This window comes from Pogonomyrmex barbatus, unplaced genomic scaffold, assembly GCF_055798465.1.
Source record: "Pogonomyrmex barbatus isolate J1 unplaced genomic scaffold, ASM5579846v1 scaffold16, whole genome shotgun sequence".
Lineage (NCBI taxonomy): Eukaryota > Metazoa > Arthropoda > Insecta > Hymenoptera > Formicidae > Pogonomyrmex > Pogonomyrmex barbatus.
Genome location: NW_028297112.1, coordinates 899,186 through 926,450, shown reverse-complemented (window position 1 = coordinate 926,450; position 27,265 = coordinate 899,186). Strand labels below are relative to the sequence as shown.

The window sequence follows — 27,265 nt, the reverse complement described above, 5'->3', positions numbered from 1 at the left end:
TTAAATAATTATTATTAAATTACTGTTTTTATTACTAACGATTTTGAAAAATGTACAGTATATACATGATCCATATTTTACATAATCTGCATTGCTGCCTGTCTCTCTTTCAATAGCTATCATTCTCACGTGTCAATCAGCAAAAGATCCGCACACGACTTGGCTTTCGATATTCTGAAATAGAAAAATAAAATAGAAGAAATTCATATCACTCCAAATAAATGATACATAAATATTTTTTACTTTTTTCTATAAAGATCTTTTACAACCATTTTAATTTGAATTAGATATTGATTGCAAACATTATAAAATGTTTAAATGTATCACGTATATTTATTCAATGAACTTAAAAATTTGCGGCATTCATTTATTTGTAATGTTAAATACTGGAGAATCACTTACTGTGTTTCGCGATTTTTCACGCGTCTACACAAATGCAAAGCAATCGGTCCGTTTTTAATATTCCGAAAAAGTTGTACGGCTTCACGATGCGTCAAGTCGTGGCAGACTTGGCCATTCACAGCCAAAATCTCATCTCCTGCACGCAAACGGCCATCTTCGGCGGCCTGTCCGCCGGGCAGTACCGATTTTATAAAGATACCTATGATACCAAATTGAAAAAATAAGAAATAGAAAAATAAATATAGAGGAAAAGAAATTATAAAATTTATTATAATAGAGAAATTACGTAAGAAAGAATTACAAATTATCTAAGTGCAGTTACAAAGTTAAAATCTTCTTTGTTTTATTACACACGCACATAGATGTTTAGATAATTGAAACAAATATATATATATAAATATCTAAAAATAAATATTTATAATTACCAATACTTCCTTTCGGACTGTCTCTTCCGCCAACTATGGTAAATCCCAACGATTTCTTTCCGATTCCTTTCTCAAAAAGCACCGTAAGAAATGTAGATATCGTGTTCCTCGGTCTTCGGGGAAGAGTGCAAAACTTCGAGACGTTTTGCGTGAATCCGTTGTCCATATTCGTCGCGAATTTCTCGGATGAAATCGATCTGCTGGATTCATCCTTCTTATCTCGGTGAGATTTAATCTGATGCTTCCTGAAGTGATGCGATCCGGGTGAACTTTCGACGATCACTCCGTGACCGTCTTCCATGCTAACGTTCTCGTAATCCACACTGCTCTCTTTCAATTTCTTCGCCTGCTGATCGACGCCCGAGAACCTCGAGACAACGATGTCGATGTCACCGGGCCCGCTGCCGTTACCCAGGATCTTCCTAGCCTCTGCCATACTCAGACCGCGTAATCTCTTCCCGTTGACAATCAGAATTTCGTCACCGATCCTGAGAGTACCTTCCTTATCGGCCAATCCGTTCGGGACTACGTGAGCTACCAAGTAACCCGGATTGGACTCCGCAGTTTTCGCGATGAAGATACCCAGACATTGATCAGCGGTCTCTTTGGGAAGCTTCACGACCATCGTCTCCGTGATGTAGGGTCTACTTCTTATCGCCTGTAAACCGGAGCTGCGTTGCTTCCGCCTGAAATCTTCGTCCACGGTCCCTTCTTCTCGGTCGCGATCCATATTGTTCTCCACAGAGACTCGAGCCGTTTGACGATCTATCAACGTACCGTTTGCGGCTTGACAAACGTTACTCGAATACTCCTCGGCGAGGCTCATTCCAGAGTCCTTGTCTTTGGCTCTGTCGTGATAAATGTCCAGAGTCGCGAAGAGTCGCGCGGTCCCGTCGACATCCGTCGCGGCCGAGAAGGGTCTTCTGGGCGGAAGTTGAGGGGGCGATCCCAGACAGGAGTCGTTATGACCGCTATTGTTGAGCGGTCCTGAAGCACCGCTGCTACATCTGTCATCCAGAAGAGAGCTGGTGGCGGAATCGTTATCCAGGATCCCGGAATCGTTGTCGTCCTGATCCTGATCCTCGTACAGCGGATTCGTTCGTAACTCCTCGAGGCCCGGCAGCGTGCCGTACGAGAAGCTGCGCAGCCTCCGTCTCTCCCGGTCCTTGCAGTCCTTCCTGTAGATCTTCGCGATCAGCCTGTTCGTCGAGCTCTTTAAATACCTATCCTGCATCGCGCGGAATTTCGCCGCCAGACAGCTGGACGGCGTGATGCTGTCGAACGCCGTCGCGTCCTTCTTGAAGATCGCCTCGCCGCCGGCGTGCTTAGGAACCCCCGGCTCGGCCACGTTTGTTTCCCGATCGGCGGATCGATCGGGACCAACGCGGTTCGCCTCGAGGAAACCCCGCTCGGCCCTCTCCCATTGATAGTCGTGGGGCATAGCGTCTTCCCGGAGCGAGTCCCCCTCCTTCGGCCGCCGCTCGGACTGCTTCCGGGGCGTCGAGGTGCGGAAGCCCAGGAAGGAGAATCGCTCTTCCTGCTGCTTTTTGTACGGCAACCTGCTCTGCGACTTGGCCCGTCTCTTCCTCTTCGCGTGACCGCTCCCCTCCTCCGTGATGTCCTTCAGGTCGGACTCGCAGACCGAGCGCCGAAACTCGTTCCTCGTCAGGCCGCGATGCCTCAGCTCGCACATCGAGCGAAACTGGACGCCCCGTCCCGCCTCCTCCTCGTCGTCGCCGTCCTCCTCGTCGGAGTCCTCGCGGTCCTTGAAGAAGCTCAGTCTGGTGCTCTTGACGCGATCCAGCAGGGGATTCCGCTTCTCGCACACTCGCCGCCGTTCCTCCTGGATCCTCTTCTTGTCCTTCTTATTAGGAGTGCGCTCGGTCGTCACTTGGGAGGTCTGCACGTTATAGCAATTCCTCTCGGATTCGGAACTCGACGATTTCCTCCGTGCCCATCGCACCGGCGATATGTCTGAGATAAGAATGACGAGTATTGATAAGTGTGCCCAGCGGGCGGTAAAATAAATCGTGTAAAACTATAAGGTATATTTAATCTCCGACATACTTGATAAACCTTAAATTAAACGCGTTTACTCTCACTTCTACCCGTTTTTATAGAGCAAATTCATCACTTTCTACAATTTTAAATTACGCTTCTATTTCCTATATAAAATATATAAGATCTATAAGTATATTCTACAGATAGAGTACTGTACCATAATAGAGGTCGATAATAGAATATAGTAAATTGTGTATCCTCATCTCTGGCAATCTGTCTATTAATAAAAGCACAAGTGAGACCCGGACTGTACGACTTCTAAATCGAAAGTGGTCACCACTTTCAATGTCAGTTATAACGACAGTACTAAGACTACTACAGAACTGACGAATCTGCGGTTTCCAAAACATGACGTCACATTAATCTTGCAGGATATGCGTAAAACAGGATGCGCCTATGAGTAATTTGTGTGTACAATTATAGAATATTATTTAAATAAATTTAGAAACACTAGCAACGTAATAACGTTTAATTAGAAAGAAATAAAGTAAATGGCAAAATAATTATGTTCAAAGTAAATTGATGCAAGACAATTTTTCGCATTCGCTAAATGAAACCAAATTACGTATGCATATATAGTTTCAATATAATATAATTTTATCAATAAAAATAATTAATATAATAGCGTTTACACTTTAATATATATTTTTCATCTAGAGAAAGAGAGACACGGGGAGGAAACGACTGTTTAATGTTCTTTAAATGTTTTTAAATTTTTAATTTTGATTTTAATTTATTTAAAATGAAATTTAATAAAACGAGAAGTCTCTTAATTAATTAATAATGATTAGTAAAAATGTAAAATTAATTATATTTTTTACAAAATTTTTAAAGTTTAACAGAACTTGTAATACTAATCAATGTGAATGGATTTGTATGTCATTGTAAGATGTGTGTTGAAAGCTATGTTGATACTAATTTATTCCTTAATGCTACACGTTGTAGCTTTATGAAACGAGGCCCCGACAGCAATCGAGATAATACAGCCAGTAACGACAGTCGCTGTATCGAAGACTAGACGTGCGTCTTCAGTCTTCAAGGTGAGCACGCGAAATTTTTTCACTTTAAATTAGTTCGTCATCGCGAACAAATCGTTAACACGACTATTTTTAACAAGTAAGGTGCGAACAAGCTTTTAAACAAATAAACATCGATTTCCTCAGCGATCGGAAAAGCGTGGAGCAGCTGATAAAGTAATGTGAGTAATTTCGTGTATACGTTATCGTACGGAATGCGTAAACCGGATACTGTAAAAATAGATCGGGACACTCGAGTAACACTTTATCGTTCTTTAAGTCTTGCCTCAACGTCGAAACCGCGACTACGCTGCCTCACATAAAAATTCTCAGGATCGAATTGTGTTCCCTTGACGCAATATGTTTCACATGTTTATATGGCTAAATAATTATATCGTTATCCGCATTGCTGCCGGCGTGTATCTCATACCTTATAAATGTGAGAAAGGAACGCTTTCTAATAGCAATCTTTTAGCATTTCAAATACTATGATAGAAAAATAACTAAAGTTAAAGTTAAAGTTAGTCTTGCGCCCTAATAAAATTTAAACGAAACTTTCACGTTCAATTTTTTTCGAAAGTGAAAAAAAAGGTAGCAAAATAATTTGATTTCTTTAGACAGATATCTCAAAACTGCACAGTTGGAAAATTTGTGTATTTTTGTATTGTAATGTTAATTGACCTTAACAAACATGTAACATGTAAAATTATTAAAATAATTTTGGAAAACATGTTAAAGTAAAATAATTTGTACGTACTTATTAAATTTGTTAAATTTTAAACAGAAAACAAATGTTGATTACCTTAGCGTAACACGAGTGGGGATGATTGCGCGTTATTTATATATTATTTTTCATAAAAATTATAATTAATTGTACACACAATAAGCTACTAATTAAGATCAAGATCACACTTCTTTTTTAACTATTAACTATTTAAAATATTTCTTTTTTAAATATTAATTCTTTTAATATTATTTATAATAATATCAGCGTTACTATTTAATCCATTCATTATAATGTTAAATTAACGCAAAAATTTGAGTGAGGATTTGGAACGAACCATGCGATTTACGTTAGATTTAACACATATTTTCCAACCGTACGTGTACGTTACGAATGTTCAGCGCGCTGGGAAAGGTGGTTAGATTTTTTTTTAATTAAGAACCCGTGGGCTCGTTTTCCGGCTGCCGTCTCAATTATAACAGTTACTATAATTAGCGGACTGGTTCATTGCCGGATTGTCATTGCCGTCGCTGTCACCGTCGCTGTCACCGGTGCGGTCGCACCGCGCGCTCTCGCAGGACGCCCATGCGGTCACGCATGAGCTACGGATTGCACGTCCTCGACAATGATCCTTTATTATTAACGTGCACTCGCGTAGGCCGGCGGTGTCAATTTGCTTCTATTCTCGCTTTCCAGCCAGTCACTCGGGGAACTCGGCTTGACGGAACGTCGGGTCGTAATCCCCGCATTCAGAATGGAATCCCGATTCGAGTCCGGCGCGCCGCACGCACACGCGCAGCGGAGACGACACGCAAGAATGCGTGTACGCACGCGTGTGACGAGCGAGACGATACGACATTTTTGCAAAAAATTGGGCCGATTCGCGCGCCGGCGAATGACGGAAGACGATAAACGGCGAGGAGGATCGCAACGCAAACGGCTCTGTCACGCGCGTATCGCCGAGCGTGCTTTAAGCTCCGCGCACAATGAAGGAAATATCGAGAATAGGAATAAATATTAGATTCTAAGAAATAAAAGCTAAACGTGACGCACAATAAATACACAGGTATAAGATATGACACTATATTTTATATTCATTTGTATTCGTTGCGCGTTACGTTTAATTTTTACTCCGAATTTTCATTTCCAAAAATTTGTTCCCAATATTTGTTCCCGTTCCTAATATTTATTCTATTGTGCGCAGGGCCTTCATGTTCTATTCTTTCGACCGGGACGGAGACGCGCCGCCATTTCAGATGACTTTTACCTCTGCATCGAGACGTCGCACGGAAATGGTAGGACGCTTCGTTGACGTCTTCATCGGCACGAAGGGGACTTAGGCGCAGGAGTCTCGGTGCCTCGGCGTGGCCGCGAAACCAACGCATGTCTGTAACACAAATTGGAAAGTAGTCAGAGCGTGATCTTCCACGTGAAAGCATTCGGTAAATATTTCAACAGCCGGCCGATAACTCCTTCGGCAAGTAGAAAATATTTCTACAGCTTCAAGAGTAAAAGGATTTTCTGATAAATTCTTCTAGTCGGAGAAAATTATGTTAAATTAAGATCGTAAACGGGACATTTTGCATATTTATCAATCAGATACGCCAGTGATCAGAAAGCGTCCCTGCGTCAATTTTAAACAACATATATATATATATATATATATTTTTTTTTTCTGCGGATTGCAACTCTATAAAAGTGAAACGGTGAATCTTGAGAAGTGAATGGACTTTAGAAATATCGATGGCGACAATCGCCGCTGAATCCAGACTATTTCTTTTCACTTCGTTATTGCACTTGTTTTCTAACACGATCTTAATAACGCGATAGAGAAAATTGCGTGCGATGATTGTATTGATGTACATATGAAAGATACATGCCGATTAACACGATCATTAATCAATTTCATAAATGATAACGAGGCTTTAATCTGAGATTTAATTGCGAAGATATGTAAATTGAAAATTCATTGGCAAATAGCTTCTTTTAAATTTTTACTGCAGAAGAAATGTGTCTCGAATCAAATTTAAAAAAATCGATAAAATTGAAATTAGCTTTCTAAAATAGCTTGTATATAACATAAAATCAATCGATAAAAATCAATATATATTTATAAAATATTTACTTCTTATAACAAATTTAAAACAAATTTTCAATATATATAATTTGAAATTTCTTTTAAAATATAAAAAATAAATATTTTTTCTAATATAATTTAAAAAAATATTGTACGGAAAAGTAGATTTTATAAACATACTGCATTTTTATTACATGAAACATTTCGCTCAATTTTTCGTAAAATTATCCCGAAAGAATGTATTTTTTTTTTTTTAGCCGCTATACATATGACATTCAATATCGATGCCAGATTTATGTCCTGTGCGTTCAAACGCACGAAGTGATACGTGAGTATCCAGCATCACCGTCGTTCCTCGCAACGGTACTTCCAAGACAAGGAGGCCGCATCATCTACGTCGTCTAGCTCACAACTTTTCATGCCGATGGCACTATATGATACACACGTCTTAACTTGGAGATTTTCAATTATTCACTGTCCCTGTGCGGCAAAAGAAGAAAGAAATCTTATCGGGCGATAAGAGGTGAAACGAGAAAATACAAGATAATATTGAAATATTTCTTATTATTTTTATATTTGCAATAGATATATATATATATATATATATATATATATATATATATATATAATTTTTATCTTTGAGAGACGAGAGTAATATCTTAGTTCTTCAAAGACATTTATTCGACTCCTCGAACAAATGGCGTTCATGCAAATTTTTTCGAGTTTATGGATCTTTCTACCTTCCAGGAACATCGGCGACCGGAATTGCCGAGCGCATTCCATGCCAACTGCACGCGTAAGTGCGAAGAAATTCTTAGAAGCTTGCTTCGGAGGATTTTATATACATCTTATATTGAATGTTGCAACGCACGTCATCGCGATGCAACGATCGTCGCATGTGGCTATAGCAAATACTACAGCAAATTAATATATTGTAACATCGAAAATAAATGCCATTAATTGCAAATTGGATTGAGTTTGCGTGCGTAGAAAGTAGTGCTCTCTGGTACCGTCTTATTATTTACACTTATTATTTACACTGAACCGATGAAGAAATTAGTTCGTTGATACCGTTGCCAGCAACTGAACGGTAATTTGTTCACCTTCTTCCCCGATAAACATTGGACGGAACATTCCCGAAAGGCAATACCGTTTGTCTGACCTGCATAGAATCCACAGTATTTTTCTTATCAACGAATAGAAATGTTAATGGAATGTAATAACGAATATTGCAAATGTATGATATGTACGATGTAGTTAATTTGAAAACATTCCTGATAAAATTATTACATGAATGAGAATGTGCTGACAAGCAAACGCAGTTAAGAAAACATTTATCTTACAGCGAAATATGCGGAAGAATATTTTATATAAGTAAGCATTTCAAATATATAAATGCGTTGCATAATAATGAGGAAAGTGCGTTTCTACGAAAATTTTTAATCTTATACGCGATGTCTCAAATCAACTATATTTTCTCACACTCGTAATTGCAGATTTATTTTAATCAATTTTGAATTAACTTTCTCTTCTAAAAAAAATTTAGATTTGATGTATTATCTTGTTTTTTATATTTTATACTTTTTTATTCAAGAATTCAATAATTCAATAATTAATTTCAATATTTAATTAATTCAATTAATTCAGCAATTAAGGTTTTAAGTAAGATATAAAATTTAAAAAACTTAAAAAATTTATTTCAAAAATAAAGTTTGACACAACAGCTTGAAAAAATAGATTATGATAAGTTCTTTATATTTTTAATTTGCTTATAACTTAAAAATTACAAATATTTCAACGCATTCGCAAAGGAAAATTTAACTTGAACATAAAAAAATTTAGAATAAAAAAAGGAGATATCATCATTTATGGCAATCTCTATATAACTGTAAAAACTTGTATTATGTTTTATAATTAATGTAAAGTTTTATCTCACATATATAAGTAAAGTTAGATTAAGTCTCACGATTTTAGATATCTTCCTGTTTATACATTTCGCAACTTCATTTCCGTTTCGCGCAATATGTTATCTGGTGCAGAAGCATGGATCGAATCAATTGGCACTCAGAAAAATACCAGCTGTGCATTGACCAATAAACGCATATACTATAATTTTACCGTTACGGGTAAAATCCATTTACGAAATGGAGTTCGGATTTAAAAATATTCATCAATATAAAATTGTCAATAAAATTTATATCATCATTTTATTAGTAAAGTAGAATAATTAATTTACATAAATACGTTTAATAATTATACGCACTAAATTATAAACTGGAATATATATATATAATTTTTTAAGATTAAGAAAAATACGACGTTGCAATTTTCACTGCAAAGCCGTGAGAGAAAATTTAATATATTTAAAAATAATAATAATAATAATAATAATAATAATATATACGATTACACAGAATTATAATTATGAGTAGTATTCATCTATATTATTACGATTTATTTGAAATATTTGAATTTATTGAAATATTTAGTGATTACACAAGAAAGACACAGGAATGCATTGAACGGAATAATCCTTTATTGCACAAGCCTGAACGACGGGACCCGTACGATATCTTGTGCTTGTATTTTAATTAAACTACAGCGCGTTATGCAAGATGTTAATGCACGGTAATCATTATACCTGCGTATATGCGTAAGTGTGCATAACTGCTGACTACGGTGGACAGCTACGAGGGAAAGAGGAGGAGGAGGAGGAGGAAGAAAAATTAGGGGTGGGGAGGTATGCGTACGACTTTCTCCGATGCAAAATATGTGTGCCATCACCTTCTTAGCTCCTCTCCGTCCGGCTACGCCTCTCCGTCTTTTCACTTTTCGTGGATCCGGCCCACGCGCAATCACGGCGCACAGTCAGACTTAATTAAGTTCGCAATCAAGAGCGAGAGGCGATAAGATCACTTTGGATACGGGCTGGCCGGTCTATTCACAACTTTTACATACGCAGTTTTTACATAGCTTATTCACATTCACAGTTTGTAGACTGCATACGTAGAATACTTGACTTCTATTTGCCGAAGGCAAATCGAATAGACTGACTTTGAATAGCACTCTAAATTTTTTGTCACACAATTATCTGTTAACGCGCAATTTTTTTGGCTTTACTTAACTTTTCACTTTTCCCAATTTTTTTCAAAGGATAAAATTTTACATTAATTATATCGAGTAAAATCCACCGGCCGGACCGGAGCATCCCCGTGGACGCTTTTTGCGGAGCGCGTGGCAATAAATATTGCAGAAAAGTCGCGGTTGTTAAACGCTCGAGAGAGAAGAATGCGGGAGCTAAGCGTCCAGTTATCCCAGCATAGATTTATCGTTCCACTTTCGTGGCTGCCGATCCGTTCCTCCGACCGCAGCTGCCGGCAGCCCGACTTTACTTCGTAAGGCAAGTCTAGCCGCTGCAGCTCCGCAGCAGCTCCGGATTGTAAATCTTCGCAGCACCGGTGAGACACCGTTGTTATCGTTGCGCGTTACTCCCGCGCATGTATTACTTACATGTGGGATCCATATTACTTTTCTCACTCCCAATATTGTAGTCCGTATGTGATCCGTAAGAGATCGGAAATCTCAATAATTCGTCTCGCAATTCAATTTCTCGAAGCTCGAGAGGTGTAATTTTTCGTTTCCACACTCGGAGAACAAAGTTGTACCAGCAACTAGAAATATTTGTATGCAATAAATAACGCCTCTCCTACACAGAGAGAACGATTTTTTTTGAGTTTGATTTAATAAGTTTTATTAAATTCAAAGAAATTTAGTAGCTTTTGAAATAGTCCAAATTAATTATCGATTCAACAAATTCAACCAAATTAATTATTGATTCAACAAATCGTTTGGTTTTTCGAACAATAAGTAGCTTTATTTCAAACAAAATGTTTGTTTCATAAATTGTTTAAAAAAGATAACGCTGTTTATTATAGACTTCAACAATATTAAAGAATCTCTTTTTTTGAGGCAATATTTAATCTAGCCAAAGTATTGTTTAGTTCAAAGATAAATTTTATTTTCTTTAAATAATGTTTCTTCCTATTAAATAACTATATTGTACTACGTATTGTATAACGTATTATACGTTAAATAAATATATTGTATTTCGTTGTTAATATGTATTTTTTATCTCAACTTAACTTATCTTAATGGTATTGTGACATTATGCTTATTTCACAAAAATATTTATCTAAACTGAAAAAATATAATGTCATATTCTATTTGTATAGTCTATATAACGAATATAATTTATAGTTCAGTCGCTATTTCTTCTATCAATTAATAATTCATATATACTGTTACCGTGATTATATTTTTATTGTATTTAATACTACGTATTATTTTGAAAAACTAATTGCAGATACTTAAATTTCATAATTGTCGTAAATATAATTGTCAGAATTATTTTGTTTTCTCTCAGTGCATACTCGATAGCACTATTTAACTGTTTTGTTCTCGCTAGAAACAAGAATAATTATGTGTCACGAGATATTTTTACGAACATTAATACGCGCGACTGCATGACACTTAAAAATTTCTCAAGCTAAATGTCGATTTCACAATTTGAACGACTCGAGAATTAGTGATTAGTCAGAAAAGTGAATGTTGCGCGGCTACGAATAGCGCGCGTTACTTTTTAGTTTCTATCGAATTTTACGAATCGTGAATTATAGCTTTTTTATATACGCTTTTTTATGAAGTTCGTAAAGCAATTCAAAGCGCGTTTGCGCTTGATTGTTGTTGGCTTGTTTCCTTTCCATCGAGATTAGTCGTGTCTTTCGTTGGAAGTCGTAATTGCAACAATGTGAATCCAAGTTGCAGTCGCCGGCGCGATCGGTCCCTTTCTTATTAGAAGTAATTCAGTTGCAAAATACCGTCGAGCAGGTCTCGCAACAAATGGTAATCAAGAGACACGATAATGTTTTGCTTCAAGTACGCATAACACGAGACCTAGCCTGTCTATCTGTGCGCAAGTCACCAATTGCGAGTATCTGAAATCATCGAGTCTCAACTCGACCGATCGATTTCTTATTAGATTTAATCGGTAATTTGGGTTTAAATTTTATTAGGTAACTTCTTTTTTTTATGTAATCTATGCAGATATTATAACAAAGTTGAAATATATATTTATATATGTATATATATATATATAAATTATTCAAGAAAGAATTATCGAGGTAATATCACATTGTCCTCGTTTTCGTTCCAATTTCTGATTTTATATTCCGAGAATGTCTGTTTGTTTTAATATTTTTTATTTAAATATTTTATTTATTAAATATTTAAATATTTTTTATTTTATTCTTTTTATTTATTGTTCTATTTGTCACCATTAGTCAATCAGAAATATTGCAACAAGGATAGATTTCCCAGTCGATATAACTGTCTCCTTCGCACGTTCTTATCATTTCAAGGCTTATTCAATATGTATAGAAATTCAATTCCTTAGAATTTCAATTCTCTTTCAATAAGTGACTGACTATGATAAATCTTTTGAACAACAAAAAACAAAGCCATGCAAGAGGCTTTTCTAATAAAATTACTATAATAATAAATCATATAATAAAATTACTACCTCGATTATAAGTCATATAAAATTTTAATAACTGTATAAATCTTTCTCTCTTTCTCTCTTCTGATTCTCCATTAACGTTGTATAAAAATAAAACTAGGAAAAGACGGAAAAATACCGTTTAGATCTCAATCATCTTCGACGATTGGTCAAAAGTGTCGTTTTAAAGCAGCAGAATAACGATGCAGACATCTGCAGATTTATCCGACAGAGAATTCATCACTCGACCGGAATCGACGTGCACGTCGCTGTATGGTGAATGCAATTTCAGGCAAAGTGTGACGCGTACGTAAAGCGTGACGTGCCCCGGATGCTCGTAAAAACATTCTCTGCCGCGTGGCTACCGAGTCGTAACTCGCTCCGCTTCCTAGGTATTGTTATCGCATACCCAGGGGATTCTGGGATTCGCATCCCATTATATGCAGCTTATCTCGCGATTGGAAATGCACAGAATGAATTTTCGGATATGATCACTTATTGCCCATCGCCGTCATTTCTATTTCTTTTTCAAGTAATCTCGTATCCCCTCTCGTCGCTCTGCCACATTGTAACACGTACCTCCGTGGTATTTCCATGTATTTCCGACAAAAATATAAAAAACGTATTTTTCATCATTAATAAACCCCTCAAAGTTCCTTTTGCAAATGCGATGGAAAATGTTCTCCAAGATCTTTCCACATCTCAAATTCTGTTATCTTGAGACTCGTCGCTTATCTAATATGTATACTTCTTCGCTTATCTCTGTTTGTAGATGTGATTTTATTTCTTTGATTTCTTGAGCATTCTTGATGCTCTCTTGCGAGTAATAGAAAAATCTTATTCTTTTCGTCGAGAGAAAGAAATTGTTCTAATGTGCGCAATTAATGCAATAAATTACGTCACAATCATAATCGACGTAACATCGTGGCGTGTTTCGCGATAGTATTTGACAAAGGAATGCTCTCGAGTCTGACGATGCATTAAAGAACGTGTATGTAGAGAGTTCCCTATACCCGTAATTTAGGGAATCAGATAACGATAAAAAATGTACGAGGACCGGTTCGGCATAACGTTACCTTGATGGCTCAGTTTGGCCGACGACAACGCGGATTTTACGACGAAGATTCTTTAATGAATATTTTATAGCGAAATAAAAAGTAAATGTCACACCGCGAATTAAACGGCGTATTTTATTATTAACAATACATATCTGAATTGGGATTCGGTATCGAGGAGCGCCCAAGTACATTTAACGCGCTAACGCACACCGATAATTTATATGCTGCGATTAATTCGCTAATAAGATTCTTTTTACAATTACGCAACATTAACGCAACAGTATATTTAACTTTTCTCGTTTGCTGTGGATTTATATCGCTATCAAACTTGTTTGTTCCATATGTGATTTATTAATATGATTCATTAATTTTTTAACTCTTTATTATATGCGACGCTGTCAAAAAAATATTCATTATTTTTATAATAAATCCAATTATGTTGTGCATGAAATATAGAAAAATATTCAATGCCGATATCCTATCGAGCAAAAGTGAAATATTTCATTTTCTTGCACCAATAAAGATAATAGAAATTATTTATACGTATCATAAGGTAAAGTACATGGATTCCCATGTGGACTCGCGCGTGAACACCTCCACGATCGTCAGGCATTAAGTTAATCTCCTGAGATGACTTTTGAATGGTATCTCGCGGGTAACTCGCGGGTAACCGGCCAGGAGAGAAGAGAGAGAGAGAGAGAGAGAGAGAGAGAGAGAGAGAGAGAGAGAGAGAAAGAAGAGCCTTGTGTCCACTAGGCGTGCTCTATCAAGGCCGCGGGGAGAGGTAGTCCTTTTATTTTCTGACCATTTGACGAGAGCGACATGCCGAGCATTCCTCGCCGGAATAGCCGTGTAACTATGCCCTCGGCATTGCGGCCTGCCTGTATGAATGTATGCGCGCGTGTGTGTGTGTGTGTGTGTGTGTGTGTGTGTGCTCGAGCGTGTACGCTATCGGGGTCCGATGCGCGGCGCGGCCGCGATCGCGAACGCACGCCGCTTATTCGCGTGCATTCGGAATGGCATGCGTGACTGTATAGGTGTGTGCGTATGACTAGATACACGCGTACACAGATACACACGTATAGAACACACACACACACACGCGCGCGCGCGCATATAAATAAGACACGCGACACACGCGCGCGGCGCGTATGCGTAAAGGACGGAGCTCCAAGGTCGATTACTGGCCAACCCTTCCTCCGCCATTACTCGCTTCGTGCACGACAGGGAGAAAGGGACGGGGAAACAATGAGCCGGAGAAATCTGCCGTTTGATTTTCAGGGCGATTTCTGGATAATGCTTCTAGGCTCTGCTTCTCTAGCGCTGTTCTGTATTTTTGGTGACGCCAAATATCGTGCCAATTATCGTGTTTCTTCGTCCGCGAAGAAGGACTCTTCTCTCCGCTGTTTCAACCGAATTTTTATTTTCCGTCAAACATCTCGAAGATTATTATCGTTTAAAAAAGTCTGCACATCCGTTTAGAAGTTATATTGCCATTATCTCCGTAAATTCCAATATCATCGTGTGGCGAACAGCCGGACGTTCTCCAGAAGGATAATATTTTCTCGGTTCCGTGCCGGGTCGCGTGTCACCGACCCGGGTTGCGATCGGTTCGATCTCGATTCACGGCGACGCTAAACCCGTGCCTAAACGCGAAATCTGACCTAAGCCGCGCCGGTTATTGTATCCTGACACGCGTGACGGCACGTCATCTTCGAGATATCCTCGGAATAGCTTTCGCCGCCGGGTCGGGACCGGAAGTAGGATACGTGCGCGGACAATTGCCCGGCGGGCTGCGAGATTAATCACGGTCGTTCGTCGAGAAGTCCTATCCGCCACGACCGGAGCACAATCCGATGTAGTAGTTTTGCTTCGGCGACCCCCTTCAGCCGCGCGCTCGACTTTCCGGTTTAACCGCTCCTTCTTCTAATCGCTCCTCTTCCTGTCGGTCGATCCCTTCGTCCTTGGTCTTTGCTACGCACCTGGAGACGTTAGCCACCAGTGAGTCGCGTCTCAAGCCATTTTATCCCGTGTTGAAATCGCGTTTTTCGCGAAATCTAAAAAAGGATTCGACGCTCCTTTGTCATCTACGAAATCTATCTCATCGACTCTTTAAAGTAACGAAATCACGAATGTGATGAAGAATATTTTTGGAATATATCCATTTACTTAATTTCAATCGGATTTATATCGATTTCGGATTTTTGAAACGCCATCACGTTTCCTTCTCTTTCGAGAGTTTACATTAAAAAGTTCTCCTCATTTTTCTGATCTTTTACGTCTGGTAAATAAATTCAACATTCCTTGATTTTCTGTTTTATCGAAACCGTCGCGAAGGCACGGCTTAACGGTCAACGATACGTAGCTATTTGACCGTATCCGCGTATCGACGGTCCACATTCGTGTCCAGGAGCTCCTACATATTGCGGTCGCGTGCTGTCCGACAACGTGGAATGCCCAATGAGACTTTTCCAATGCCGAGACATCGCGACATGTCGCCGACACTGAATTTTACCGGGGCGAATGTTCTCCATAGACAAATGGCCGGGTAACGCGCTGATAGCGATTGAGGTCGCACGCGAGCAGGGACGGGATCATGAAAGCTCGCCCGTTACCGGGTTAAACCCCACCCTGGACTACGTGCGACAGGATGCATTTCGTCTCATCAGACATCCGAGATACAGTCCATCCAAGTTCGACAGCCGGTCTAATCGACGAGATATATTAATCGTTAAAGAAATCACGTTAAAGAAATCGTGAACAGATGATGCCTTTGAAGTGCGTCGGACCTTGGACCTCCAATCGCGTCTCATTGTTGTACAGGATGCGATTGAGGCGAAGCCAGCGGGTAGATCGAGCGGATCGGTCGTCGGGAGTGGAGGGGGGGAGGGGGGAGGGGGCAGGGGCAGTGGTATCTCGACTTTCTCGGTTGCGTAATTCGCGTGCGACGCGGGTCATACGTCAGCCGATATTCATAGCGGTGCACACGTTGGGACGCGAACGTACGTTCGTCGGACGGTGGCCTTCCCGACCGGTCGGTTCGAGGTTGAGACCCCGTCCGTCGCATCGGATCACTATCAGAGCGTAAGAGGAATGTCGTGCACGCGCATATGCGAACCCGGCGTGTGAGACACACCATGGCGGGCGAGACACGTCGGGGATACGCGAGTCTACTGCGTGCTTTTCACCGTAACGCACCTTCGGATCGAGATCGGACAAAGTCCGGCTTGGTGCCGAGTTGAACGGCATTTTTCTTCGATAATTCATTTCAGCAGCTTACAAGTTGCTCCATATCGGCACATTTCGTTCGACGTTTCTTATTTTGTACGGTAGAGCAAACCGCTAAGGAATTTCCCCTCTCCCTCCCTCCCCCCCCCCCTCTCTCTCTCTCTCTCTCTCTCTCTCTCTCTCTCTCACAGAATAAAAATGCTTAAAACATAGATATTGAAAACTGTTTTCTACAATATATAAATATATTTGTGACAAAATTCGAAATTTTATAAATTAATTCGAATATTAATGCAAAGATATATTAAAAAAATTATATTCTTTTGAGAATATAAGAAAGATGCATAATAAAAACATATATATTCCAAAATAACTATAATATATATTCCAAAATAACTTTAAAATTTTTACATAATGAAATTCACTAACATTTTGTTAACAGCTCTGTTTGATATTTATCAACAAAATATAAGAATAAAATAAAGTTTCCAGATAACAGCAAGTTCACCATTTCAGTTTCATTCACCATTTTAATTTCACTATTATGATAACAGAATTTCTATTACGAGTTCTCAATCATAATTCACTTATGAATTCACTATCTGTTATCATATAATTATTATCATTATTATTATTCAATGATACTCAAGTTTGTAAAAAAAAGCTCGCTCGTTCTATCTTATCTCTTTCCGGATATAGAAAATGATCTAAGTGTGCTTTATACTGAATGAAAAAACGTACATGCAATTTGCCAGTTCGCTCGCCACGGTTGCTTACGCACATTTAAGAAAAAAAAAAAAAAAAAAAAAAAGAAAAAGAAAGAAGAAAAAATAATATCGTTCAAGTAGCGCGTGGAGTGAAAGTTTCAGACACAACGACTGCACTCGTGCCGATATCTGCTATGCGTTCAGGTAATTAATATTGTTTCGCATATTGCATATAACATTCCGTCTTCTGAAGGGATGACGAAGGTGGTCACTTTTATTTAGCATTCCCTTCTTTTATTTGACATTCCTTTCGAAGAAAATTATAAATATGTAATTAAAACTACACGCCGATCGTGTAATGTTATTTGAAAAAAAATTAAAATTTATTAAACTTCTTACGCGTCGTAAACAACGCGATCTTATTCGCGTAATTAATTGATGTTTGCTTGAAATTCGTGCGCCTTGTTTTTATCCTCAAATAAACGTTCGACGTTACGTTGTAACGTAAAATCCGGAGGAAGCTGCCGGCGGTCTCGCTCGAAGGTTAAAATTTTCAAGCCGAGACGAGAATGTTCCGTGCCCCCTTCGCTGTCATTAAGGCACTTTTTGCGTTAAGCGGTACTGGAAAGTGGTCGGTCATCCGTGATGAAATACTATCAAATTACATCTTTTCCAGCGGACATCGCATCGCACTTTCGCTTCGAGAGCTCTTCCTCGATTTATGAAGCGTGCGGCGATACCAAATTCGCGATGCGCGCTTCGGTATCAGCGCGCTTTTTACGCGGCGTTTGAAACGCGCATGAAAAAAAAAAAAAAAAAAACGATCGATCTATGTGCCTCGTTAATATCCCTGTTGCAAAACAGCGCTACATACGTACGTAACTCGTACGTACGTAAACTTGAGCGCGCGAGAAAAGAAAGGAACTTATCTTGGCAAATCTCTTCGCGAAGCGTATCGAAAGGCATTGCATTAAAGTCATGTGGAACGAGCAAGTCGCAGGTCAAATCGTTTAATATATCTACTTAAGAAAAATGTCTCTCTCTCTCTCTCTCTCTCTCTCTCTCTCTCTCTCTCTCTCTCTCTCTCTCATTTTAAATAAATTTTGGTTGTGTCGCGAGATAACTGAAAAAAATTTATTTTTTATAAATAAGAATAATTTTGAAAATTGTTGAAGACACAACTTTAAAAAAATGAGACTTGAGAATTGTTGAGGCCTCAAGTGTACATATTTTTTTTCTTTCCAATTTTGCTAAATCTGAGATGTGTTGCAAGTTAAAAGAATTTTTTTAATAAGAATAATAAATAAATAAATAAATAATAATCTATACTTATTGAAAATCATCAATAACTATAGAGAATAATATTCTCTATAGTTATTGATGATTCTCTATAATAACTAAGAGACAATTTATAAGAAGAATCATCAAATCTTCAACTTTCGTTTTTGCTAAATTTGTTGCAGTGCAATTAAAAGAATTTTTTTTAATAAGAATAATCTATAGTTATTATTATTTTATATGAAGATGCAATCTTAGAAAAATACAACTTAAGAAAAACCGTTGAATCAATCGTTAAATTGTCAGTCCGGCGTCTCGCCCATTTATTTCGAACACGTATCTTTGCGAAGAATGTTGAAGATACCGTTCACTTTTTTATTGCCGAATGTTACTATATTCGTACCGTTTAACATTTGTGCGTAACCCACATATAATTGCGGTGTAATTTCTTACGCGGCTGGAAGCAGTGTGTGTTTATCGACGCCGTGGTTTACGAGACGTCGTTAAAAACGCTGTTGAAATCCACTTCCTAGTCTCACGTAAGTGTGCCCTAAAATGTACACGTGCTGAAGAGCGGTCTCTCCTTGCAAAAAAAAAAAAATGGACCCGCGAAATATGTAAATACGTCCTCGCAAACAATTGCTGAGAATAAACTCGTCGTGAAATCGATGCGACGACGCATTTACAGAAATTAACCGCAAGAGAGCAAAACCGGCGATATTCAGAATAAAAGCTATGCTCGCGAAAAATCATTATGCGTGTATAAATAATTACAAATTCGCGAAAAATATTCCACAATTGATTTACAGTTAATTTTTCCCCCCCGCGACAAAGGTAGTCGCAATTTATTAAATTCTAATTAAAGAGGAATAAACGGTTCCACTGTAAACTCCACTTATATAAAAACAGTTTTTAATATTCGTCGCCGATTGAGAATGCCGATATATTTAATAGCAGAACGACGGCGAACGACGGCGATGCGAACGAAAGGAGTTCAAATGTTCTTCGATAGAGAATAGCTCTGTGAAATTGAACTCGGGGCCATTAACTCGAGGATCGTTACCGCGCGATGCGTATTTGTCGTCGTTGTACGTAGCTCGGTGAAAAGTTGATGTTCGTGCAAACACGCCGGGCTCGTAACGAACGCGCGTACAAGCACGACCGAAGTATTTTCATCTCCGACAGAACCGTATAATTTCAAGTCCGTTAACCAAATCGTATCCGTGAGCCAAACAACTGCACAGGTGTGTTATCCGTTTCATTTTACTACTTCGCTGCTACTTGACGCGGCGGCCATCGGTAGCAAGGTAAATATGTTTTCTCTCTCTCTCCCTCCCTCCCTCCCTCCCTCCCTCCCTCTCTCTCTCTCTCTCTCTCTCTCTCTCTCTCTCTCTCTCTCTCTCTCTCTCTCTCTCTCTCTCTCTCTCTCTCTCTCTCTCTCTCTCTCTCTCTCTCTCACACTAAAAAAAAAGACAAAAAGGAGGAAAAAAATAACGGAGCGCGCGTTTCTGACTTTTACGTCATCTCGGAACAGCCGGTGCATTCCGGATAATCGTGATAATTCGTCGTTTTCACATCGTTAGGAGTCGCACGTTCGGCCGAGCTGCTCCGCTCCGCGCGTAATCCCAGCTAATTATGAATAATATAATTAGGCGGGGGGGGATTCCCATGGTTTCCCTTTTGTGAGATCGACGATGAAGCGGATGAGCGAGCGACCGACGAAACGACCGACTCACCGCAGCCGCGAGGGGAATCGAGTGTCGGCCAAGAGCGATTGAAATAATGGCCTGTGTGAAATTTCGAATCATGTCAGCCAGGGACATGTAATCGTGATGTAATTCTTAAGTGTGATACCGCATGATTGTTACTGTAGACACCTATTCAGAGCATTGACGTGCAATCGTCGCTTTGCTCTAGAATTTTAATGTGGACGTCCGGAAGTTACAGGCCGATTTCTCTTCTTTCATGCATTCGCGACAATGAAAAAAATAATTTCTTTTTTTAAATTATGAGAATATCTTAATACAGAAATTTTATCTCGGTGTAATAATTTTATTTAATTATGTTTTAGCAAAATCTCAATAATAATTTCTCGACTGTATGTAATATTTGCTTATGCTGTGTGTAATATTTGTTTTCTCTGCAAATATAGCCTTTTCTTGAATTAACGATTTTAAAACCTAGAGTTTTTCGCTCGTTTGAAAAAATTAAAACTTATTATTTAAAAAGAACAAAAAAATAAACTGATTAATTAATACTTATATTAGATTTGTTGATCAATAGTAGCAAATAATTATGAAAGATATTTTTAAATATATTAAAATATTTTTGCTGCATATATTTCATAATATAATTAGAATTTTCTTGATTATTTCTTTGCCAAAAGAAGTCTGATTACTTTTATGCAATTTCGATAATAACAATATATTTTGATGATATTAAATAAATTCTCAAAGTTTCTATTTTCTTCAAATTTAATATAGCATAAAATTCACGAGTATAATATAGAATTAAGTCGCAATAATGTTCAGAAAGAAAGTTTTGTATCTAGAGAAAAAGATCTTTTCCTCGCAATCTGAATTTTTCGCAACGCAAATCGCTTTTATCGCTCAGCTCCGAAGCTATCTGAGAATCGCTCGTAAATTCATTCTTTGATAATAGCGTTATCCAGGATCTTAAAATATCAACGAACGCGGCGCGTACTCGCGCACTCGTGGAAAAAGGAATTCTCGCGCGACGATGATGGTGATCGTACGGATTCCTTTCGCCGGTCTCACCTGATAGCCGATGATCCGACGTACCGATCTATTCAATCCGCAGGAATCCGCTGAATCATTATCGTCGATTTCCCTCCCCGATGGATATCTCTTACTCCGTCTCCCTTGGAGGACGCGACGTCGCGACGTCGCGATATTCAGTGACGTACGATCCTTCTTTTCTTCTCCTTCTTTTTTTCCAGTCGAGGGTACGATCGCGAGAGCGCGACGGCAACGAGTGCCAGCGGATCTCGCCCGATCCCACTCGATCGAACGATCACGGAGAACTGAACTGAACGCCGTACGCGAGCTCCTCGACGCTTCTCTCGTCGCCACGCAGAACCGTGACAAGCCCGATCGGCGCCCTCGACCGAGCCCCTTCGTCTTGATTTTTGATCTCGATTCTTTTTTTTAATTTTCCTCTTGCGCCAGAGATCCGCTTGGATACCTTGGTCCTGCCTTCGCCTGCCATATCACGTAAAAATACGATAATTATAATTCATAATAATAATAAATATTAAGGGAAACCGATTTATTCCCAGCGTGGCAAATTATTGGAACAAAATTTATAAAAAACCCGAAAATCGATCTCTATTGCTGAGTTTGATCCTCGCAAATAAAAACCTTTGCGAAAAGATCGGAAGTGTCTGTTATGAATGTTTTTTTTTTTAAATATATGATAAGCACGTTGCTTGCGTGAAAGAGATAAGGCTTTTAAATACTTGGAAGTTTTCACAGATGATTTCCATTGCAAAGGCACGTTCGTTGTAAACATGATGGAACAAAACTGTACATATTACATAAAACATAGAAGAAGCAAATGATATTTGTATTTGGAGAGAAATTAGACACTGGAAAAGTGATTTCTTGATTGGAAATCATGATATGAAGCATGATATCATTAGCTCATTTACCAAACTGTTTTATATTAAAAGAAATAATTTCAAATTTTTATAACAGAAAATTATTTTATTAAATAATTAATATGTAAAAATAAAAAAAAATAATTAAGAATTCTATAGTTTCAGTCAAAGTAATAATTTTTACAACACTTAAAACAATATCTCTGATTTAATTTAAATCATTTTATAAAAAAAATAAAAATATAAAATATTCTATGAAATCTACGTGCAAATAAAAGTTAAATGGACAAATAATAAGAATAATAAATATATCATAGATGCTACAAGAACATTTTCAAGAGATCTGAGAAATTGATATTGAGGCGTGATTTATAATTATAAAATAAATAATCGATTAATAGGATAAGCGATAGGTAGCAGATTCAACCTGCGTTTAGATCGCGAAATCACAAATAATAGGAACTACTTCCTATTATTTGTGAAAATAATTATGGAAAAGCAGAATGCTGATTGGCTGTACGTCACTTTTTAGCACAGTCACGTGCTGCACGCAAGAGCCAATAATAAGATTTGTTCACATTGCTCGTACTCCCTAGATTTCTTACCTAAGGCGAGACATATGCGAATGTTGGAGAAAGAAAGAACGAGGAGCGCGAGTGCAGAAAGTGCAAGTAACACAACAAACTTACGGCTTGTTCTTTTTAGCTGAACTTCTCGCACGGTTCATCTTTTCTCTTCTTTTCTACAACACAGAAAGGAAAAAGAGGAAAGATAGACTATGTAAGAGTTCAGCTAAAAAGAAACAGACTTCTGGCCGTTCGGTGCAGCTCGGTGACGATCTAGTAAATAGATCGCATCATTCGATTGGTACACACATATCAACACCAGAGAACTCTTCCGTGCCCTGCTCCCCGCAATGCAGAAATGCCGCAATATGAATCCTGCATTATTACTTAATTTTTGTGTGCCATAGGCTGCGTTTCGATATTCACTGCCAGTACTGAAAATCTACAGTTCATGTTACGTATACTGTAGATTTTCAGTACTGGCAATATATATCGAAGCTACATCAAACGTACCGAGTGAGTTATGTTATTGGCTGCGTTCCGATATTCATTGCCAAACTATATAATCCATGTAACATATATTATAGATTTACTAGCAGTAAATATCGGAACGCAGCCTTTAGGCCTGTTCTACAATGCGTCGTGTGTCGGTGTCGTGAGAACGGACCAATCATAGACGAATGTGGAGAATACTTGATTGTGATTGGCCCATTCTTACGGCCACGCACTGACACACGACGCATCGTAGAACAGGCCTCATACATACTGTCAGCGATAGTCATCCGAATCACATGTCTTCGAAGGAAGTTACCTTATTTGTTCTACATAGACCACGTGTTTATACAAGTTAGAAACAACTCAAAGGAACGGATATTTGTAGCAGTAAATATCGGAAATATCGGAAATATCGGAACGCAGCTGGTACTACTGAAAATCTATAACCTTTGTTAACGGTTAATATCTATAAGAGAGTAGAAGAAATCGTGTGTGAGATTTTTCGGAATTTTGTAATTAATGTGGGTACACAGTATATGAAATGTAATAAGAACCGCACATCTTCGCTATGTCTCGAATAACCGATGCAAAAGAAGTGATCCTGACCAGCGACACCACCGGAGAGAATTGGAGTGCCGCTGTATGGGATCCTCGGAACGGTTCTCTGTTGTCCGTGTATAAAAATGCGACGGCACTTGGGCATCGCAGCCTTCAGCTTTTGAGCGACGGTTACGTGCTAGGCGCGAGTGCTACGAGACCCTTTATACACATCTGGCCGTTGAACAATCCGTCACCCTTGCCTCATGTTCGATTGACCACACCGGGTAAAGTAAGCGCTTTAACTTGTACACCGAATGGCTCGTACATAATTGTTTCTGCGAGCGAAAAACTGTTTATCTGGCAGACATGCAATGGGAGATTAATGGCCAATCTGACAAAACATTATCAAACTGTCAATTGCCTAGCCGTCACAAAGGACGGTTCACTGTTTGCCAGTGCTGGCGAAGATGGCCTGGTATTGGTATGGTCACTTTACAGTGCGTTGAATGATAACAATTGTTCTCCCGTTCACACCTTCAACAATCACAATCTACCAGTCAAAGATTTATATTTTAGTCACGGTGGCGCTCGTGCGAGATTATATACGGCCTCGTTGGATCGAACCGCAAACGTCTACGAGCTTGGTAGTGGAGACCTTCTGCTGTCATTAGTGTTCAACGTACCGCTTACGGCGATCGCCGTCAGTATCCGCGAGAGCGATCTTTTTGTGGGCTGTACGACCGGTGAGATATTTCAATGTAACCTACACGAGCCGCCACGTGGGATTGAAAGGCACGTAACTATGGGGAAAAATGCGGACGAGGACAGCGCCATATTCCGAGCACACAAATCGAACGTGACCGCTTTGTCGGTATCCATGGATTGCCATAGACTGCTGTCCGGCTCTACCGATAATATGGTTCATATTTGGGACATTATTAGCCGACAAGTGCTGAAAACACTTGAGCATAAGGGACCGATCACCGCAGCGTTCTTTGCGAGAGGATTTGAGAATTTTCGTGCTCCTGTTCTCAAACCACGCTTACGAGTACATAATCTACAGACGATATCGGAAAAGGATGGCGAAAAGGGCGTTGTTGAAGTCGTTTCTAGAGGACGAAATGCGACAGATATTTTGAACTTTGAATACTACGTAAAAAATAATAGCGAATCTGATGGATTATGTGAGGTACCGAGAGAGTTGGAGAATACGCAAAGAGAGATTATGAAATTAAAAAAGATCAATGCTGCCATGTATCAATACCATGTTACACACTTGTTAAATGATATAATTGATGACGAATAAATTACATTACATATATAATATATTGCTTTTATTATTCGGTAAAATAAGATGTGTTTTTACAGTAAATAGTCTTGTTCACAGAGAAAAGAAAGAAAGAAAGATTGAAATTTTAAAATTTATATATGTTATCTAGAGAATATAGGTAATGTGCAGGATGTTCATAAAATGTTCTGAGATAGTTCGATATTTCGTAAGTATATATTTTGGAGAAAAATGTTTTAAATAAAAATAGTAGCGTTTCAAGACACTTGCTGATGATTATGATTGATTCATTTACAAATAATGTCATCATTGTCCATATTTTTTTATATATATTTATATAATATATTAATTAGTAATATAGCCTTCTCGAAACTCAACCTTTGAAACATTTTTTTCAAAAAGGTATACTTGGAAATATCCAGCTGTCTAGGAATATTACAGGCACTCCGTATATTGACATATCAAAAAATACAATAATAATAACTGCGTTTATTATTCGGTAAAATAAGATGTGTTTTTACAGTGTTTGATTCCGTAACACTATTTCAAAATGAAGACTAATATAAATAATAACATGCTCTATGAGCTTAGCATTCTAAGGAATTATCTTAGATATTATTATTCTAATTCTTTATGTTCTGTATTAAATAAAGGATTTATTGATATGATGAAGTAATTTTGTTTTTCGATATTCTTTTTAACGCTAAATTATTTTTTTTCTATTTTTGTTGTAATATAAGAAGTTATCAGCTAGTGAAAAATGGCTGGTATATTCTTATCTTATGTATGTACATTAATAGAAATCTTGGAGAAGTTCAATATCTGTACCACTTTCTTTACTCAAAATAAATTCATTAAATATATAATTTTTATGTCTGTATTTGTACCTTCTATTCATATTCGTATACAGGAGATACACGTGTATAATTAATTAAATGGTAAACTGACGCTAAACGTTAGATACGATCTTTATCGACGCTCCTTTATATTTAAATGAACCGTTATGTGCATACAAATGAAACACTCACTAACAGTATATTGTGTTTGTCCGCGAATAAATTAAACTACGAGGCAGAAATATTTATTTGCACATTGTCTCTTTAGACGAAACGATAAGGCACTGGTTTATTTAATTTTCATCTCTTTACATCCGGCCATTTATAAATTTGAATCAATTGCGCCACGCTTTTATTAATTCTTTTAAAGAAGATATTTATTGGGAAAATAAAACCTATGAACGACACTAACAATCATGTGAAACTGTAGTTAAGATTCTTCAGAGTAATATTGAAATCGTGACATCATAGGCGAGAAATGACACGGAAAAATTTATTGCACTAATTTTGCAAAATAAAGAGATATTTGAACAAAATAACACCTGATATGGCTTTAAGACATTTGTGAAGATGGGCGGCTGCTATTCTTTCTCTTCCTAATAATAAATAAATATTTGTAAAAAGCACGTGCAATGTAGCCTATGTCGAGTTCTTACTCTTTTGGGTTTTGTGTGTGTGTGTGTGTGTGTGTGTGTGTGTGTGTGTGTGTGTGTGCGCGCGCGCGCGCGCGCGCGCGTGCACGTATATGTAACGAAACAAATTTAATTATTCATGATTTGTTTAAAATTATGGAATCTTCTTTTTTGGAAAGGATAAATTGACTTTGCTATCGTTGAAATATTTTCATTCATTTTTAAAGAACTGTCTTCCTGATTCCTTCGAGAGTTAGATATATCCGCCGATCGGACGAAAACGATGTGCAGGAATAACAAAAAAAAAAAAAAAAAAACCTTGCGAGAACATTCACACACGTTAGAGAGATTATCCTCAATGGAGGCTCGCACTTCGTTGTTTGGGAAAACGTGCCGAGAAAATGTCACGCACAGTAATGCATCATAATCTGTCGCACCATAATCACATCACGTGTATATAAATCTATTTATTATCCTACATCATCTCGTAATGCGTCCTCCTTTTACACTTACCTCGGTATCAACCGAATTATTACAATATCCGATAATTGAAGCCGCACGCGGCATTCTAGCTGGAACATTCAAAATTACACCCAATAACCAATATTTTTTTTTTTTTTTATAAATAGGGTTTTCTAACCCTAAGGGTCATGTGATATATATCGAAATCGAAACCGTGTCGTGAAAATTAATAATATATGTTTTCATACTACCACGCATTAAATAGTAACTGCTATGTGTAGGACATATAGGGAAAGT

General features: G+C 38.1%; 2 protein-coding genes and 1 long non-coding RNA gene across 5 annotated transcripts; 2 read left to right on the top strand and 1 right to left on the bottom strand.

Moving 5' to 3' along the window:
• Nucleotides 1-8: 8 nt before the first annotated feature.
• On the bottom strand, nucleotides 9-21,625 carry LOC105423806 (uncharacterized). Its single transcript, XM_011633719.2, has 5 exons — nucleotides 21,308-21,625; nucleotides 5,896-6,015; nucleotides 828-2,801; nucleotides 403-601; nucleotides 9-174 (listed from the first exon to the last, which is right to left on the bottom strand). The coding sequence occupies exons 2-5, from the start codon at nucleotides 6,011-6,013 to the stop codon at nucleotides 126-128; spliced, it is 2,340 nt and encodes a 779-aa protein (XP_011632021.2). The 5' UTR covers nucleotides 6,014-6,015; nucleotides 21,308-21,625; the 3' UTR covers nucleotides 9-125.
• LOC148937108 (uncharacterized) lies at nucleotides 3,522-8,798 on the top strand. 3 transcript variants are annotated; one of them, XR_016138675.1, is made up of 4 exons: nucleotides 5,347-5,694; nucleotides 5,833-6,070; nucleotides 6,963-7,228; nucleotides 7,453-8,798. It is a non-coding gene; the product is annotated as an uncharacterized LOC148937108 (long non-coding RNA). The 3 variants fall into 3 exon arrangements; XR_016138674.1 differs by lacking the exon at nucleotides 5,347-5,694 and adding an exon at nucleotides 3,522-3,928 and having other exon boundaries at nucleotides 6,963-8,798; XR_016138673.1 differs by having other exon boundaries at nucleotides 6,963-8,798.
• A 1,831-nt stretch (nucleotides 21,626-23,456) lies between the features above and the next one.
• Nucleotides 23,457-25,904, top strand: LOC105423810 (WD repeat-containing protein 18). Its single transcript, XM_011633725.3, has one exon. It carries the CDS (start codon nucleotides 23,779-23,781, stop codon nucleotides 25,054-25,056), a length of 1,278 nt encoding a protein of 425 aa, XP_011632027.2. The 5' UTR covers nucleotides 23,457-23,778; the 3' UTR covers nucleotides 25,057-25,904.
• The last annotated feature ends 1,361 nt before the right edge of the window (nucleotides 25,905-27,265 follow it).